This window comes from Rhamphochromis sp. 'chilingali', assembly GCF_963969265.1.
Source record: "Rhamphochromis sp. 'chilingali' genome assembly, chromosome: 11".
Classification (NCBI taxonomy): Eukaryota; Metazoa; Chordata; class Actinopteri; order Cichliformes; family Cichlidae; genus Rhamphochromis; species Rhamphochromis sp. 'chilingali'.
In genome coordinates, this window is record NC_137938.1 from 13996573 (window position 1) to 14011469 (window position 14897).

The window sequence follows — 14897 nt, forward strand, 5'->3', positions numbered from 1 at the left end:
TCTGCTAATACTGTAATTTCAAACACTTAAACATATTTCCCACATCCCAAAAAAATCTAATAACATTTCCGAATGAATATTTCTGCCATCAACAGGGCACAGTTTTCCCCTGTTTAACTTGCTGCAGAACTTTCTACCATTACTGTTACACACACAGTGGCACAGACAGGGCGACACATGTAACTGATACTGCAGGATAGTACACATGCACACACTTACACACTCACACACTGTTTTTTATGGCCCAGAGAGGAGCATTAGTACTGATTAAAGGACCTATTAGAGAAAAAAAAAGCAGCTGAATGTAGTCTCACGTTATTTCCCCTGAGAAACTCATTTTTAAGATGCTTCAATAAGACCTCGCAGCTCCGGACTCACAAATTGTTCATTTGAATTCAAATAGCTTACAGCTTTTCATATAATTCCCCAAATCGGAAAAAGAATTTAATCACCATGTTCCAAGATGTTATCCAGATTAAGACAATCCTGCAAATGACAAATATGATTTAGAGGTTTGCTAGAAAGCTTCGATGCCACGATGTGGAAAATCAGAGAGAGCAGCAAAGTTCAGTAAGATTATTTCCTCTGAGAAAGCAGTCTTGAACAAATAACATCACACAGCAGCACAGGCGCACAATAACTCAACTACTGTTCATTATTGTCGCAATGCCCCCACAGTTCTGTCGCAAAACATTGGTATTGGGGAACAGAACTTACAGTAGGTGGAAAATACTATGGCTTTGCCTGAAGGGCAGGACTGCACTTTCTCATATCTTGGAGCTGCAAATGTCTTTCTTTTTTCCTGCAGATTAATTCTGCCTTAAAAAAATAAAAATAAAAAACAACAACAAAAAACATGTTCATGTTTTTATATCACGCCTGCCCATACAGGTTTTACTATTCATTCAGAATTCCCTCATGTTTCAGGTTAACGAGAAAATGTGAGCTTGTTAACAGGCTGAGAGGGAGAACATTGAAAGGAGAAGAAGAAATAGAGGTTGGGAATAAAAGAAGAAGAGACAACAAGAAAAAGACGGAAGAAGAAGCAGATTATAAAAGATATCAGAAGATGAATAAGATAAAAGAAGATTTTAAAAGAAGAAAACTATAAAACAAGGAAATAGAAGAAAAATACTCTGTTTAATACCCTATAGTGAGAAAGGTGTAACTGCATGTTTTTTTACATTAACCAGAAATAAGAAGTTCTCATAATACATGTACAAACGCTGTTGTCCTTGTCAAAGGGTAGAAGAACCTCAAGGATGTCTACTGAGAAAAATCCTGACTAAAGACATTTTCACACATGAATTTCAGCTTTGTGAGAACTGATTAAGATGAATGTGCAGAGCGCACGTCTGCACCTCCACATTTAATGGCCTTTAACTTGAATGGCCCCCATTGGTCTGATTGTACCAATGAGAGAACAGCTCTGGTACCACAATCCACAGCAAGTGAGTCGGTATCTCGAATTATACCTCCTGCATGTCCCAGTCAGACAGCTCTATCACCTGAAATCAAACTTATTGTTTCCTGTAGTGAGGAAATAGCAGACAAACGATCTCCAGTTGTGTGCTGCAGTGTTCCCACCTGATGGTCCCAAAGTTTTCTGAAGTTTTTTCCTGTTCCTTTCCTGTTTCTGTGAAAAATGATTTTGCTGGGTCTGCCTGGAAGCTTTTGCTCATGTTGTCCCAGCTGCAATACCAGTGGCTTCCAGGATTACATGTGTTTAAACTCCAGATAAAAGATACTTCATCATGACACCCTCGGTCATAGTTGGCTAAAAGTTTAGAAAAGGAGAAACTTCTGTACATTTGAAGAAGACTTTGGAGGTTAAAAAAAGCCACTGAAACTATCCAGATGCTGAAGAAGATGAAATTCTTGCTCATTCCTTGAGCTCCCAGTTTTTTATTTCATTATTTTGCCTTTGTCTTCACATGGCTGCAAAAAAAACCTTTACCAGTAAAAAAAAAAAAAAGCATCTAACTGTTTCCATCAGCAATCAGCATGTTTTTAAGTGTATGTAGTTAATGCTTAATAATCATCATCATTTTTGCCCCCTCTCACTCCCCACCTCTGTGCTCATCTCTGCACCCAACCTTCCCTTCATGTCCAACAATAGAAAACGCACCAGTTAATTAAAGAATGGAGGGTCCATCTACTGAAGAGGTTTGTGACCCATACACCACAAGAGTGCAATTAAATCAAGTACCCGCTGGCAGGAGGAGAGACAGAGAGAATAAATATGAATACATTCCTTAAAAATCTGTGTGCATGTATGTTTCCTTTGAGAAGTGATGTCATTATGAGCCACAGGCCTGTGTGGAACACCTTGTTTGGGTATTTTATTTTTTAAAAAGGCAGAATAATCACTGAAGATTAACGCAACATGTTGTAAGTGATTCTTAGTGAACTTGGCATCAGGACAAATCTGTGTTCAGTACCAAAACTGGTATTGGATGCTGCTTTTTGCAATATTTATGCTGTTATAATCGCTTTTTCTTGTCTTTCCTGTGGTAATTATTATGCTCCAAGTTCCATAAAGAGCTGGCATTTAAAGTCCAGGATCAACTCAAGTTTACGGCATCAGAGATCCACAAAAATACAATCATAACCAAAGCAGAATCCAAAACCATGAAGACATTATGTAGCCATCCCCTTCCTGTGAACTTAATACCACGGGGAAGAATATCCACTGTCTGTCTACTGCAATGAGATTGCAGCTCATCCAATATGCAGAAGCAGGTATGCTAGGTATGAATTTCAAACAGTCTGCAAAGAATCTCTTATTATCAAATGGTTCATAGAGCCAGACTCATGAATGCATGTGTTTAAGCTCAGAATGGCAGAGAGAGTGATGACAGCATCAACCACAGAACTGGAGCTGAGCTGTTTGTTGGAAATTAGATGAAGAATAATATCTCAATCTGACTCTAACTATGCCTGACTGATGTTGTCGACTTCTAAGCTGTAGGTTTTTCTATGAGAAATGTTTGATTGACTAATCCAAAAATACATAAACATGACGATGGGAGTAATGAAAAACTAATGTTACGTTTACATCACTAAAGCCCAACACATAATATAAACCCTTAACCAAAGTTTGCACTCATCCATTCAGCCAAAGCAGGCAAGAACCCCTCGGGGTTCATTTCAGCCTGGTTATATTTTACCACAGCATAAATCACCATAATGAGCATGCAGAGTGGGAACCAGAAGAAATGGAAAATTTGCACATGGCTTAGGCAGATGGCAGATACAAAGTAGCAGCTAGTTAGCAGAGAGCAAATGCCTTCACTCAGACTGACACAGAGCAGCACAGGCACCAACATGCAAGCAACTGAAAGAGTTCAAACTTCAAACCAACAGGCAAACTTTAGTTGGTGAAGTGATTGAGCCGTCGTCGGCGGAGCGGTCCTTTAGGTTGGGCCTGGTGTTGCAGCATGGGCAGAAAAATACCCCGATTTCTAACTTTGTGTGTGACTGATGCACAAGAGGTAATCTGAGCTTGTAAATACAACACTTCATTACACAAACCCACTTCCACAGTTTGGTCTAAAGTTAGTTGTAGCATTTGCAGTTTTCACATTAAGAGGTGGGCGGGTGAGCAGTCGTTTCTCATTTTACCTCATCATTTTCATAGATTTTTTTTTTTTATTGTTGCTTGAATCAGTTGACGCTGACCTATGAATCACTCTAGCATGACACATGACACACCTAACTCAAGGGATCACCTAACTCAACGATCATTCATCGTTGTGTCCGCACATAACAGAAAACTCAGCAAAGAACCACTTAATTTCCCACTGTTAGATTTTTCCTATTTCTTTGACTGAATCTACGATAAAAGCCAAAGGTAGCAGAAAAATACATAAAATAGCATTTTTGCACTAACACGGTGATTCTCAAAGTGCTGTTGGCCTATGACTTTTATATTCTGGCATGCTGTGCAGAAAACAAATATTGACACAGGACCTCAGAGATACATCTGGCCATTCTGTTGATCCATCTACTGAAGCCTCATCAGAAATGGTCTCAGGTGAAGTGTGGCTGTCAAGAAGGCTGCTAGGGCTCCTGAAATATGTTTTGCAGTCAAACGGTGCATTTTGAGTTGCCCTAATGTTTTTTCTTAACACTTCCTGACCTCGGCCTCACCCTCACTATTTCCGTTGACTGTCATTTTTAATTACATCACAAACACATATATAATCTTCTTCTACTTTGTGGAAATCAGTTATTCTGGTTTGTGTTGCACAGCTGCTAAATGTTGACATGGTCTGAAAAGTCAGTGTTAGCTTAAAAATTTGCAGTCCCTGTTTGTTTTCCTATATTTGAGAAGAAAAGCCATAAAAACTTTCTTTCTGTTTTCTGGCTTTTAATTCACATTCATTTTTTTCCTCCCCAATAACAGAGAGAACCTGTCTGATGAGGCTTACAGGCTGACTTTTGTAATGAAATCCTGTGAGAGGGTAGTGGATTAGTGAGCTTCCAGTTGTCTCTTGACATCTGCCCACTTGATACCTCAAAATCTATGAATTCTTATTTAAAACACAAAGTGAGTGCGGTGTTTGTCTTTGACAGAGGGCAGAGGGGCACGAGTATCAGCCTACAGGTGCGTGCCTGATCAAAAAGTTCATGGCAGTGTTATGAGACAGACATATGGCAGCCTTATTAACATAGTGCTAAAGAGCTAAATCACACCCGGGACAGACTCAGACTGTCCACTGGCAGCCTCCCACATCTGACAGTGTCAGACCTTGGTGTAATTTGAGTGAAAGGGAGCTAGCTCACAATCCTCTCTCAACTTTCTGACACATCTTTGATTTCTTTTTTGCAGGTTTGAATTGAAAGATACGTTTTCCTCATTTCAGAGGTGGGACTGCGCTGCTGGGTAAAAAAAAAATTACTTTAAATATCCTCCCGGTGCCAGGTCACAGCTCACATAAAATAAAATAAAAAGTCTGAATAGGAAAATAAATGGAAAAAGAACAGTCTGACACAGTTACTGAATGAGAAATGAAGACCAGCGCAACAGAGAATGACAGAGAATGGCTAAAATCCATTGTTCATATACAGCAAGTGAATGATTGGTGTACAGTATTGTGCAAATATTAGTTTATTTTAATTTGTGCAGGTCCACTGGCTTTACTGACATTAAGCAACATTTCATAACAAAAGGGAGCTGCAATAAAGAACTTTATATGTTTAAAGGTCCAGGATGCATCCGCAGGGGAGTTAGATTTTCAAGGAAGAGCCAGAGAGTGAAAATATGTTTCAAAAGTACTTTAATACCTTTCTGTAAACTCAGCAGTACCTGAACTACTGAAGAATTTAACAGGATTCACAAAAATGCTGCAAGCAAGCAGCCATTTATATCTACCCAACAGGTGTAATGTACCTGAGTCCTGTATGTTTCAGCTCCAGCAAACAACAACGTTGTAAAATGAATCCTTTGACTCAGACAATTTGATGATAGCTAAAATAGATCATTAGGTTTTAATGAACTTTTAAAAGCACAGTTTGCACGTCAGGGTGTTATTATTCCAGCGTTCGAATCTGTAAAATATATATGAAAGGGATCCTCATGCTGTTACTTTCATTCTGGCCTTCAGAGACACTGAATTTTTATGTTATTTTACTTTATTTATTTTTAATCAAACATTAAAAAGCAGAATTTTATTTCAAAACTTCCACATGTGTTATATAAACCCTACATATTCACACTCATAGCCAGTGCATCACTGTTTCGTGTATAAGTGCTGTACCCACAAGCTGTGATTCGGATTTTTTCTTTAATTAAGTACTTCATAGATTGACAAAATGATCCCACTTCTATTTAATTAAACAATTTAAAGATGCCAAGAAGACACTGGGGATGTTTTTACTGTTTAAAGAAAAGCTGTTGTACACAGAGCTCATACACATTCATCGCTGATGAAGGTACACACTCAGACAGGAGATAATATAAGCAAGTACCGTATGTGTTTCTGATCTTTAACACTCACGTCTGTTTGATTGCATGACACATCCACGAGATTACAGTGGATCCATGTGCATGACACCAAAAGGCTTCGTTAGAAGTCTCAGAGTTTCATTCTTCTCCACTTCAGACTCATTCTGTCATAATTTCATCAGAGATCATCAGTGGAAAAAAGAAAAGATAGTCCCAGGATGATTTTCAGGCCGTCAGACATGAACAGTGTCCCTGCTTTTGATCAGCTAAAGCTGTTAGAGCCTCGCTGCAGCTGGCGAAGGCACTGACCTGCAAGTTTGTTATCATCTACAGCAAACCAGTTAAAGATCCCCAAAGCGTCTCTTTACTGGATTCAAAATACTAACCCCTCATTTTCAGTCACAGGTGTATTTAAAGCTGCCACCTTTGTCCCAATCCTCTCTCTCCTAGATTGGCGTGGGTACATGTGGAAGTGTGTGTGAGCGTTCATTATGCTTTCTAAGTTTACATGCATGTTTGCGTCTTCACTGGCGTCAGCGCTGTCACTTTCTGCACCAGCACCAGGCTCCTCCCACAGGCCGAGGCTCCTCCCCCTCCCTCTCTGTCAGTATAAAGTATGGTCTTCTCTCAATCTCATACTCAGTCACAGCCTCATCAGTGGAGCAAAGCTCACTATCTTCAAATCAGCCTCTCCTGGTTTACTTCAACAGCTGCAGGTAAGGTTTAAAATATTTTCTGCAGTTTGTTTCATTTTAAAACTTCATTTTATTTCTCTGTTTTCCTGTCACAGGAGGATGGTTACACACACTCACTAATGCTTTGAGGTGTCCTGTCCCCTCATTTTCAGTTATTTATACACTGAAAATGAGAATACTGTAGACAAGTAAAGACTGGACTGGTATTTATATAGATAGTTATCCATCTATATGTCGTTTTCTTCTTTTGCCTTTTTAGAGCACAAATGAAATGTTTATTACAGTGGATCTTTTCTTCTCTTTATTTAAGTGAGTGGTGGGTTTTAATGAAAGAAAATTATATTCATACACGAGCCAAACAGAATTATTAAAAGATTATACAATATTTATGATTAAAAGTCTTTAAAAAGTAACAGATGAGTAAAAATAGATCCATGCTGAAAGCTGAGCTGAAAGAGAATTATGTCTGAGTGTCCAAATGACCACATAAGAAATTTAATTTTGCCCCTAACTTTTATCTGGAGGAAAACTCTGTGTTTGTGTTTAAATGCTCACAGAAGCTGCTGGTTCTGTGAGCATCATTTGACCTTTGTTGTGGATAAAATTATCATTCCAAGAGTTGGAGTTAAAAGAAAGTAGGAAAGAAATTCCTCATCACATTTCATAGGAGCTTTTTTTTTTTTTTTTTTTAAATCTCTGTGTATAAACTAAGTAGTGATGGGTAAAAGTGTTATTTTCTCATTTTGTTTTCTGAGGAGAGGAGAGGAGAGCTGTCACATACATTACATTATCACATCATTACCAGCCTATTACATAATGATTGAAAGACAATGACCAGCTGCTAAAAGGAATTATATTAGCATGAGCAGAATGGCTATTTACACCACCGCTGTGTCCGTTTAAACAAATTATTCAAACCAAACGTTTCACTGGACTTATGGTGATAAAATCACACAAGAAGAAATTCTCCATTTCAGTTGGTTTAAAACTGCAGAGGAGGGCGATTTCACCTGCACGTCTGTAATGATTTGACCAGTGAACAACGACTAGAAGACGTTCTGGACTGTTAACGGTACAAAAGGATCTAGACTAAGAACAAAGACTCAGTACATAAAATAAATGAAAAATCTAAAACACTTATTTTTTTATTTGTTCTGCAAAGGTAGAAACCATGGCAAAGTTATGCTCTCCTGCATATCTATGTTCTGGTGTTTATGGGCTGTAAAAAGATCATCCTTGACTTAGTAAATATATTAACACAGAGAGACGCAGCAGAGCGCTGTAACACTGTGACAGACTGAGGCAGTGGGGTTTTTGATTTATCTGAGATTGAAAGCCTCCAAGCAGCTTTTGCTGTTGGTTTTATCTAATTATCCACTTTAACTCATTTTCCTTTGGAAATAAATTTTGGGAGTAAAACATTATTCATCAAAGATAATATGCTGCTTTGGCAGGCTTCAAGATCAAAATAAAATAAATAAATCATCAAAATGATCTTCTAACCAAATTAATAAGAAACATCTATAAATGTATTTATTATTATGTTTAATAATATTATATGTATTTACATGAGGGGTTAAAAAGGTTTCATGCCTCTGCTTTCAGTGTGAGTAAACTTCATGTATTGATTCTGTGTGACACCGACTGTCCTGTGAGCCCCGTTCAAAAAACAGCACATAGATCAACATTCGACTATAGAGACCGCAACTCCAAACAGCACATACATATACATGTATGTGTCTGTGTGTAAACATGAAGCCGTTCTGTCACAGGCAGAGCAGGAGAGTATTTATGAAACATGAAATAATGTTTGCTGTAGTTCGAGGCAGAACCATTAAAGAGTCATCTCTTTCTCACCCGATGTGTTTAAATGACCTTAAATTGATTTATTGCTGCTTTTTGCAAAGCCAATATTGCCTGCATTGGTTTGTTTTCCCTTAGCAAGCTGAGGTGAGACAGAAAGAGAGAAGAGGGCAGATGAGAGGCAGTAAAGAGCAAATAAAGACTAACTGGAAATGTGCTATTGAGTTTGTTTAACTGTTATTCTCTCCCTGTCTCTCCATCCAGCCATGAATGTAGGCATCTGTGTTTGTGTTATCCTGGCTGCTTTGTCCAGTGGTTCCCTGAGTCTGCCTTCACAATCAATTGTAAGACACACACACACACACACACACACACACACACACACACACACACACACACACACACACACACACACACACACACACACACACACACAGAGCTAAACAGCGCGTACATTGCCAATTAAGGGAAGTGGAGTAGGACCCTGATTACAAACTTTAATGTCTAAATTGCCTCCACGTGGTACAATTGGATTCAATTTTCCACTGGAGGATAAATATTTTTTTTCATTTGAATTTTTTTTTTTTTATTACTTTTTAAATGTGTTATTTCATAAATGTGTCATTTTCTCCACAGACAGCTGAAAGTACGGCTCTTCTCTCAGGCAGCGGATCTCTCCCTTCTCCCAGCCTGAAACGGCAGGCTCGCTCCGCTCCAGCGCCCCTCTCAGGGCATCTTATCAACTACAGCCAGCACCAAGAGGACGCAGACACTCCAGACAGCCTGAACCAGCTTCTGGCCAGACTCATCTCTAGGAAAGGTGTGATCAGACTGCCGATACAGAATAAGAGAACAAAGGATGGGAAGAGAAAATAAAATGACCGCCTTTCCCTTTTCCCTTTACTTGTCATCTCATTACATGCTCATATTTCCCTCTTCCTCACATCCATCCTTCTGCAGCTTGCGTTCATTCATGCTGTGTTTCAGTCCCACCATCTGGCATTTCCCACCTCCCTCTGGCCTCCTCTCTTCATCTTTCCACGCTTGCTACTCCCCTAACATTTCTGCCTGCGCCCTCTATCATAGTCGTCTGCCTACCTCCTGACCTCACTCTCTGCTTCCTCTGTCACCGCGCATCGGTTTTTTTCTTTCAAGTAAACGCTGTGTGACTACGAGACCTGCTGAGCTCATGGACAGAAATAGAAACACAGCGAGTCAGCATGAGTTAGATCAACAGTGCCATTTGGAAGATAGACCGTATATTATTATCATACAGTATGGGTAGTTTAAAAAAAAAAAAGAAGAACAACATAAGTTTTATGAAATGCAGTGAATGTTTTCTTTTGTTTAGTTTGTTTCATCCATGTCTCCTCTAGGCTCTGCCTACCACACCAGATCCTCCCTCAGCAGCAGAGCCAGTGGTCTCCCCCCCAACCACAGGATAAAGGACAGAGATTATCTCGGCTGGATGGACTTCGGACGGCGTAGTGCAGAGGAGTACGAATACTAGTCCTGAAGGCACGGCTTTGTTTCTTCGAACGCTGAGCCCAAAACCTCCAACATCACCAGTTAAAGTTTTTATTTTAAAAAACCTGGAGCCCTTTTCACACTGCACTCTCAGCCCACCAGAGCTGACTTAGTGAGAAGTATATCTCAGCACATATCCTTCAATCTACGAACCACAAACTTCAATCCAAAACTTACGGCACATTATTGTATATCTGTGTTGCTGTTAAGACCAAAGGTAGCAATGCTTGTCCATCCCGCAGTGCTTTCTTAGTCCCTCACTCTCTCTGTGGTTTGGATGGTAATCACTAAAAATGAGTCACAAAAAAAGTTTTTTCATGGAAAAAAGGTGTTTTGATTTCTTAAAATATGGGGTCACTGTAATTTTCTAACCAGCATAGAGTTTTTAATTTGTTTGGCAGTACTTTCTTACTTAAAGTTACATGAGTAGCTCACGATCTGCTAATGCTATTAGACATTGGTTACACAGCAGATGCTTGTTACCATAAATTCATTGTTAGTTAAGTTGTTTTTGACAAATGCAATGTTAGCTTTTTGGTGTTAACAGATCAGTGAAGAAACAGTAGGTCTGGTATAACAATGGGAAATGCCACATTTCCATTTCAGTGGATATACAGAGCTTAACTAAGAAATCACAAATATTTTAGCAATGAGTCAAAACTTGTTTAAAACTAAAAAAGATTATCATTTAGTCTGCAATAAATCATGTTTATATGACTAAATTTAAGCCAGTGCTCTGAGAACTGCACTAAAAACATCATTTCGATTAATATGCTGCTGGATTAACCCATTACAGAAACATTAAAAATGATTTTGGCAATTACCAGTATTGTTAATTTAGGGCTTCTGTGACATTAAACTTACACTGGGTGGAGATCTAATTAATTTGTTTAGCACTGTAAGTCCAACAACTTCAACTGTTAAAAGGCAAAAATTACAAAAAGCTGTTCAACATAACACCCTTTAAATATATTTCCAGTGAGAAAAATCAGTGTCTTAGGATTTAGACATTCGTATTTTAAAGTACTGTTAAAATGCTTAATTTTACTGAGCGTTACTGTATGAATGTATCTGTAGACTTTTAATGTGCCCTTAAGGTGTCCTCTGCAAACTAATCTTCATAAAATTACACAATAAAAAAACAAAAACGACACAACAATAAAAAGCATGTTGTTTCATATCACACCATGCTCAACACTGAATGTGACACATCATTCAAAAATCTTTGATCGTGCTAGAAACTGGGAGAACTGGGTGAAAAGTGGCTAACATGGCAGGCTGCTGCAGTGTGCAGTGTGAAAAGGGCAAAACAGGTTTTGACAAGCACAAAGTGTTGTCTGTTTGATACCTGGGAGTCTCCCTGACTTTGCATAATGGACTTCAGTGGCAGACACAATAACATCAGGATGCTGCAGATATTAAATCTACAGATTAGAAATGTTTTCTTTTCTTTTCTTTTTTTAACGGCCTTTATTATATATAAAGGTTAACTCTCTGTATTAAATCATTTGTTTCTACAGATTCAGTGAAACTCCAAATAAAGCTTTGTTTTCCTCCAATGTCAGCAAGAAATTCAAACGCTTTCTTTTCAGTCTCATGATCTTATGGTTTCAGGGCACAGGTGGTGGGGCAGTTCTCTATATAGTGTTAGATTTGATCACTGCAGAAGAGAAAGAATGGATGTCTCTTTTTTTTACAAACCTTTGGTGCAACCCAGTGTGGGATTTCAGCAAAAGAAAGCCAAAACATTTTCATTTGTGCCCACTATAAGTAAAATAGCTTTCCCGGGATTAGCATTGGGACAAAGGAGCTGGTAGCTAGAAAAGGTTATAATTTAAATCAGACTTAAGTCTCAAAGAGCTCATTTTGCCTTTAAAAGTGTTTGTGTTCGTGCCTGGGGATTAATTAAAGTGGATTATGTTAATGATCTGTTAGTCCTAATGCAATGAAGTTAGGATGAGTACTGTGAATAAAATAAAAAGCCCTAAAATAATAAAAACAAATCTCCTGGTGAAATGAACTAAATGCTGATGAGGGGCAAAATAAAAAATTATCTTCTTCACAAATATGAAAACAGAAAGACAAATTAAACTCTGGCTCTGTTTCTAATTAAATTTGTACTTGAAGTCTTTGTGTGCGAAACTGGCAAAAGTGATATAAATATACTGATAGGTGCTCTTTGATGAACACGTGGAAAGGAATTCTCTTCCGTTTATCCAATTTAAAGTCACGGGGAGGCTGGAACTGACCCCAGCTGCCATAGAGCGAGAGGAGACACCCCGAACAGGTCGCCTGTTACAGGACCAATGCAGAGAGACAGATAATCATTCATAGATTTATCAACTTACTGTGATATTAACTTACCAATATTAGTTATGATGTTATGACAATGAAAAATCCCATCATAGCTTAAAGACCTTACACTAAAATATTATCACAATAGAGTACTTCTGTCCCAGATTGCAGGCTTACTTGTGATTCATTCAAATCTACTGGAAGTTGGACCAGTGAGGCCATGAGATAAGTGAACCATTTTGAAGAAGAAGTCTCACAATTACTAAGATACACTACCTGGCTTAGCTTTGATTACAGCAGGCATTCGCTGTGGCATTGTTTCAATAAGCTTCTGCAATGTCACAAGATTTATTTCCATTCAGTGTTGGATAATTTTTTTTTTTACCAACATCTTGTATTGATGATGATAGTGTTTTTTCTTTTACCTTTCAATACGGATGGTCTGTTTATGTTTTGATCAAGAGCCTTTTTTGGGCAGCTGAAGAGGAGAAGTCTATCTTATGTCCAACCTCTGGCTGTATCTTGGTCACATTACCCAGCAAAACCCAGTATGCAGGTTCATCTGTAACAGTCCTTGTGCCACAGATCAACACTGTTGCTTCTACATTAAACAGAAGAGCAGCGACATGGGTGCAGGTCTCCGGGACTCCGGCCTTACAGGTGCAGTGGGGGGCTTCAACCTTCCCTGTGATGCTCACAATGACCCATGGCTGTAATGCTGGTTCATTCAGTCTTTGAGAGGGCAGTACCTGAAACACACACAGACCCCAACCCCAGATCACAGCACTGCCCCCACAGACTTGTACAGTAGGCATGATGGGTGCATCACTTCATCTGCCTCTCTTCGTACCCTGTTGCGCCCATCACTCTGGAACAAGGTAAATCTGGACTCATCAGACCACATGACCTTCTTTCATTGCTCCACAGTCCAATCTTTATGCTCCCTAGCAAATTGAAGCCTCTTTTTTTTTCGGTTTGCCTCACTGATCAGTGTTTTTTTTTTGGGCTCCACATCTATTCAGTCCCAATCTGTTGAGTTCCTTTTGCATTGCGTGTGTGGAAATGCTCTTATTTTCACTATTAAACATAGCCCTGAGTTCTACTGTTGTTGTTGTTGTTTTTTAAAATTAGATTTCACCAAATGTTTAAGTGATATCCGATCACAATCAATTTTTTTCCGGTCACGTTTCTTCCTCGAAGACGATTGGGTACCCACAACCCTTCCACTTTTTAATAATGCGTTGGACAGTTCTTAATCCAATTTTAGTAGTTTCTGCATCTCCTTAGATGTTATCTTTTATCAATGCATGCCAATGATTTGACCCTTTCCAAACACTATCATCTTTTCCACGACCACGAGATGAGTCTTTCGACATGGTTGTTTATGAAATGAGAAGCAACTCATTGCACCAGTTGGGGTTAAACAACTTGTTGCCAGCTGAAAGACCTATGCAGTAATTATCCAATAGGAGGGCTTGTACCCATTTGCTTAGTTAAATCCAGGTGGTTACCTTTTTTTGGCCAGGCAGTGTAATTACATTACTAATTTGCAGACTTACGGACACACATTTAAAAAAAAAAAAAAAAAAAAAAGTGGTATTGCAGCATTTGAACAGTCGATTACTGGATACCTTAATGACCTCCACAGACTGTTGTGTGCAGTAATTACCTCATTGATTTGTTAAAAAGTGCAAAGATGTGTGAGAGATGAATTGTGGGGCTTCTGTGGGAACAGCAGGAAAAAGAAGACTCACACATGCTTGGAGTTGAATTTTCACAAACTTGTAATGAAAGATACTTTTCATTTTTGCCTTTATACACAAATACAGCTCATAATGTTGCCTGCTCTATTACGTGCTAACATTCACAACATTCATTCATATTCAAGTGACTGACTTTGATGTGCAGTCACAGAACTGTCACCACTCTATGTTTTCGTGTGCAGAACACAAGAAGGACCAATGTAATAGAACACAACATGGTTATATTACCTTAAGTAATAATTTGGTAACCCTCTGTTTACATTGAAAACATGTTGAATGATCAGACAACTCAATGAATTTAATGTAATGAGTGAAATACTCATTGGTGGCATTGCTTGACTGATTTTTCAGCGCAGTTTCATCTGTTGGATAAAGAGAAATCGTCATTGAGCTGCACTTGAGGACAGTATGAATGTAACTGTTAACATGCTTCCTGGTTGGAGGCTCATCGAATACACAAGAATATTGTAGCTCTCTGTTGGAGTCATCTGAAGTTTTTCACTTTCTATTCTAAGTTTTCTGCATGATTACGGTGAGTACACCTATGTCACACATATGAAATAAGAATTTCAGCTAAAATTTCTCTTTATTAAAAAATGGTGGCATGTGTTATCTGCACACAGGATGAAAATGTCTCTTTATATAGACAGGTGGGTATCTGCTGGTCTCTTAGCTCAGATTTATCCATCCAGTCTCGTTCAAAGTCCTGAACTCAGTTGATCTGCTGTAGTAAGAGTATAACTCATTTTGAAAAAGGTATTTAAAAAAAAAAAAAAAAATACAAAATGACTAGTTATGTTATAATGGGTCTGTTTATTTATTCGTTTTAGATGCACTGATTACCATCGTCCTCACACACTCTAT

General features: G+C 38.6%; 1 protein-coding gene across 1 annotated transcript; it reads left to right on the forward strand.

Moving 5' to 3' along the window:
* The first annotated feature begins 6600 nt into the window (after positions 1–6600).
* LOC308405256 (cholecystokinin-like) lies at positions 6601–10397 on the forward strand. The gene is made up of 4 exons (XM_080895761.1): positions 6601–6666; positions 8713–8792; positions 9085–9268; positions 9825–10397. The coding sequence occupies exons 2-4, from the start codon at positions 8715–8717 to the stop codon at positions 9956–9958; spliced, it is 396 nt and encodes a 131-aa protein (XP_080751887.1). The 5' UTR covers positions 6601–6666; positions 8713–8714; the 3' UTR covers positions 9959–10397.
* The last annotated feature ends 4500 nt before the right edge of the window (positions 10398–14897 follow it).